This window comes from Nicotiana tabacum, chromosome 6 (assembly GCF_000715075.1).
Source record: "Nicotiana tabacum cultivar K326 chromosome 6, ASM71507v2, whole genome shotgun sequence".
Taxonomy (NCBI): Eukaryota; Viridiplantae; Streptophyta; class Magnoliopsida; order Solanales; family Solanaceae; genus Nicotiana; species Nicotiana tabacum.
Genome location: NC_134085.1, coordinates 209,240,999 through 209,245,091, shown reverse-complemented (window position 1 = coordinate 209,245,091; position 4,093 = coordinate 209,240,999). Strand labels below are relative to the sequence as shown.

Genomic DNA, 4,093 nt, shown 5'->3' with positions numbered 1-4,093 from the left:
TTATTTCCCTTTTCACATATATTCCAATTCCTACAGTGTACCCCTTTTAGCTATTTCCAAAAGGGTACATTCTCTCCTTGCAGGGCTTTTAGTGAAGGAAAATTGATCTATTTCCAGTCATGTGCTTTGATCAGCCGTTGTCCATATATCATTGTTGGCTACTCTCCTTCACTGCTCCATGCACAAGGAAATCAAGGGTTAGATTAGAAACCCAAACGAATACGGGTCCCTTATAATGAGATAAGGGATGAATAAGTGCTCTTTTAGTCCAAGAAGGCAGTATACATTTCCTGTTTGACAGACCGGGTCCTTTAGTAGTAGTTACTCTCTCATCAAAGACTTTATTTTTCTGATGAGACTGAACCGTCGCCATGCAGTTTTCCTTGAGGTGCCCATTGTTACCATAGTTGGTACGTAGCCAATTGTCGGTTATAGTAACGTACTTGCTATGAGGGTTGTAGGGAATTTTTTCCCTTTGAAACCCAATCCCCTGCATGTTTCCCCCGCTGTTGGTGTATATGGCAGTGATAGCATCAGAGGACCAGGTCCACTTAAGCGATTTTGCAAGGTCATTCTTTACCTTCTCTAGTTCTTCCTGAAGCTGTTTGTTTTTCTCAAGCTCAGCACACAGACTAGTCTTCACCAAATTCAACTCATTTTCAAGCTTAATGTGTGCTCACTTGCAACTTTCTTTCCCTTTTCAGAGTTTCCAGGCCTATTTACCATTTTAAATTCCTCAATTGTCTCTTTCAAGTCTATTACCACCACTACTAGGTCATCTCTTTCTTGCTCAATGATAGCAACTCTCTCAGTCAAGGTTTCTTTTTCTTTACTTTCACACTCAATGGTTTCTTTTAAGTCCACCACAATAACCATTAGATCATCTTTTTCATGTTCTATACTGGCAATTTTCTCTTCTAAGGCATTTTTTTCTTTTTTTCAAGTTCTCTATTATTTCTTTCAAATCAACTACAATGACTACTAAGTCATCTCTGGTTTGTTCAGCTTCCCCTAGTTCTATAGTTGATGAATATTTATCATTGATAAGACTATGGTATGCATTAATTAGTACATTTGCTTATGACATGAGCTTTTAGGAGAATAAGATTTCAGATTTCTCTGAACATCCAGAAAATTTACCTCATGTCGTCATTATCTTCATCGCCATCAGATTTAGCTGTTAAAGTAAAGATTGAATCATACTCAGTTATTTTATTTTCCACTGCTATCATTGAACTACCACCATGATTGTTTTCTTCTTCAGATTCGCTGAAAGAGTCTCCTCATGCAGCAAGAGCTTGCTTTACAACATTGTCAGCATCATTCTTTCTATTGAAGCATTTGTGAGGAATCTGGTTCCTCTTGGCTGCTTTGTTAAAGTTGTTATTATACTGATCTTTCTTTAGGAGAGGGCAATCCTTGATGAAGTGTCCTGGCTTGCCACATTTATGACAGAGTTCATAATTTTTTGGCTTGCTAGAACTTTCGCTTTTTGGAATGCCTCCATTCCTGTGAATCATCTTCTTGAATCTTCTTATCAAGTAGGACATGTACCCGTCTTCACCACTTGAGTCATTGTTGTCCGTCTTGAGGACAAGGTTCTTATCCCTCTTGGGCTCTCTTCTTTCATTCTCCTTCTCCTTCTTCTTCATTTCATAGGTTTTCAAGTTTCCAACAAGTTCATCCATGGTCAGTGTCTACAAGTCCTTAGTTTCTGTGTTGGAATTAACTTTGCTTTCCCAAGAATTGGGCAGTACACTAAGGATTTTTCTGACAAGCTTGTTTCTCGAAAAACTTTCACCAAGAAAGTGAAGCTCATTGATGATGGAGGTGAAACGAGTATGCATATCTTGGATGGATTCATTATCTTTCATTCTGAAGAGCTCATATTCAGTTGTGAGCATATGAATTTTGGATTGTTTCACCTGTGTTGTTCCCTTTTGAGCTATCTGAAGAGGCTCCCAGATCTCTTTTGCTAATTGACATGCTGATATCCTATTATATTCATCAGGACCAATTCCGCAAACAAGAATTTTCTTGGCATGAAAGTTATTTTCTATGGCCTTTCTATCAGTGTCATTGAATTCCTTCCATGTCTTGGGGATGACTACACCTGATTCGCCAAGGTTCTTGGTAGGGACAAATGGTTCGTCAGATATAACATTCCATAGCTCAGAATCTTCATCCATGATGAAGTCGTGCATCCTCGTTTTCCACCATCCATAATATTGCTCGTTGAACCTTGGAGATCTGTAAGTAGACTGGCCTTCTTCGAAGTTTGGAGGAGCAACCATAAGAATTATTTCTAGGTGTTAACCGGATAGAAAGAACCCGCTTTGATACCAATTGATACAATATAAGGGTCCACCAAACTCTATAGAGAACCAGGTTCTATATCAGGTTCAACAGTACACATGCACACTGTAATAAATAAAGGGCAAGAGGAATTTTACGTGGAAAATTCCCAACTAAACGGGATTAAAAACCACGACCTACCCTTGTAGGATTTTAACTTCACTATAGAGCAACTTTTAGATTAGAACCTATGTAACCTAGGAATTAACCTCTTAGTCCCTCACTAACTTGTAATACTCTATTACAAGCCACTTTGTAATAACTCTATTACAAAGACTTTGTAATAACTCTATTACAAAGACTTTGTAACTTGACTAACTCTAGCCAAGACTCAAACACACAGGTTTAAGGTTTATAAGAGTTTCCTATAGAATGCTTCTAAATAAGCTAGATAAGAATTACAATTGAAGAACTATTATAAAGTTACAACTCAACTAAGGACATATAATAACTTGATGTGGGAACTGGTTCGTAGTTGTTTTGTTCTTTGTTCTTGATGCACTTGAGACTTTCTTGTTGGATAGTCACGCGAGTGAGCTTGAGTGAAATCTCTAAGTGTTCAAGTGAATTTGTTTTACCTCCCTTGACTATATATATACATGTGTGACGTCACTTACAATGATGTAAGCAATGTAGGTAAAAAGTCTTCCACAGAAAGTTGACTGCTGAACTATTCTTGTACTGTAGCGTGTGCAGACAACAACTTTCCAGCTTGAGAGTTGAATTCGTAAAGTCTTATCGGGAACTGGTAGGGACCTGTTCCCTCAGCTGTTCCTTCCACTCTGAAGAGTTGAATCATATCCCAAGCTGGATCCCAAGCTGGAACCTTGTGATCTTAAGGTCTTGTAAATGTGTAACAGGTTCCTTATCTGGTTCTGGATAGTAAGTTTGTTAGATCATCAAAACATAAAGTAAAGTACGTGTGACCAAAGTACTTGTAACCTATCACAATTATCGACACCGGTTGCGACCCAATCGGACAAACAGGAGACTGACGATGATGATGATTACGGGGTTCCCAGATCTTTTATAGTCCCCGATAATTCCGACGCCACCAAATCAATGGTCGAGAAACTGGAACAAGTAACATTGATAGAATGTCTACCCGATTGGAAGGTATACCTAGGCACGGGGTTAACCCCCGAGCTCAAGAAAAAAACTCATTCAATTTCTTATGACTAACATGGATTGTTTTACTTGGTCCCATCTCGATATGACAGGGATCTCATTGGAGATAGCTACTCACAAGCTGAGCCTGGATCCAAAATTCAACCTGATCAAGCAGAAAAGGAGAACCCAGTCCGAAATCAAACATGCTTTTATCAAGGACGAGGTATCTAAACTTCTTAAAATAGGGTCCATTCGGAAGGTAAAATACCCAGATTGGTTAGAAAATGTAGTAGTAGTCCCTAAAAAGGGGAACAAATTAAGAATGTGTGTAGATTATAAGGATTTGAATAAGGCATGTCCCAAGGACTCTTTCCCTTTGCCCAACATTGATTGCATGTCGATGACACAACCGGCCACGAGATTCTCAGTTTTCTCGACACTTATTCTAGGTACAGCCAAATACGGATGAACTTAGATGATCAGGAAAAAACCTCTTTCATCACTAAGTACGGCACATACTGCTATAACGTAATTCCATTCGGATTAAAAAATGCCGGTACCACTTATTAGCGCTTGGTAAATTGGATGATCGAAGAACAAATAGGAAAATCAATGGAAGCTTACATTG

General features: G+C 38.7%; 1 protein-coding gene across 1 annotated transcript; it reads right to left on the bottom strand.

Annotated features, from left to right (window-relative positions):
- Nucleotides 1–1,697: 1,697 nt before the first annotated feature.
- Nucleotides 1,698–2,294, bottom strand: LOC142182304 (uncharacterized). Its single transcript, XM_075256528.1, has one exon. The coding sequence runs from the start codon at nt 2,292–2,294 to the stop codon at nt 1,698–1,700; it is 597 nt and encodes a 198-aa protein (XP_075112629.1).
- Nucleotides 2,295–4,093: the final 1,799 nt, after the last annotated feature.

Bases quoted from the DNA above. Each gene is read 5' to 3' on its own strand.
- LOC142182304 (XM_075256528.1), bottom strand. From the start codon at position 2,294: ATGGTTGCTCCTCCAAACTTCGAAGAAGGCCAGTCTACTTACAGATCT.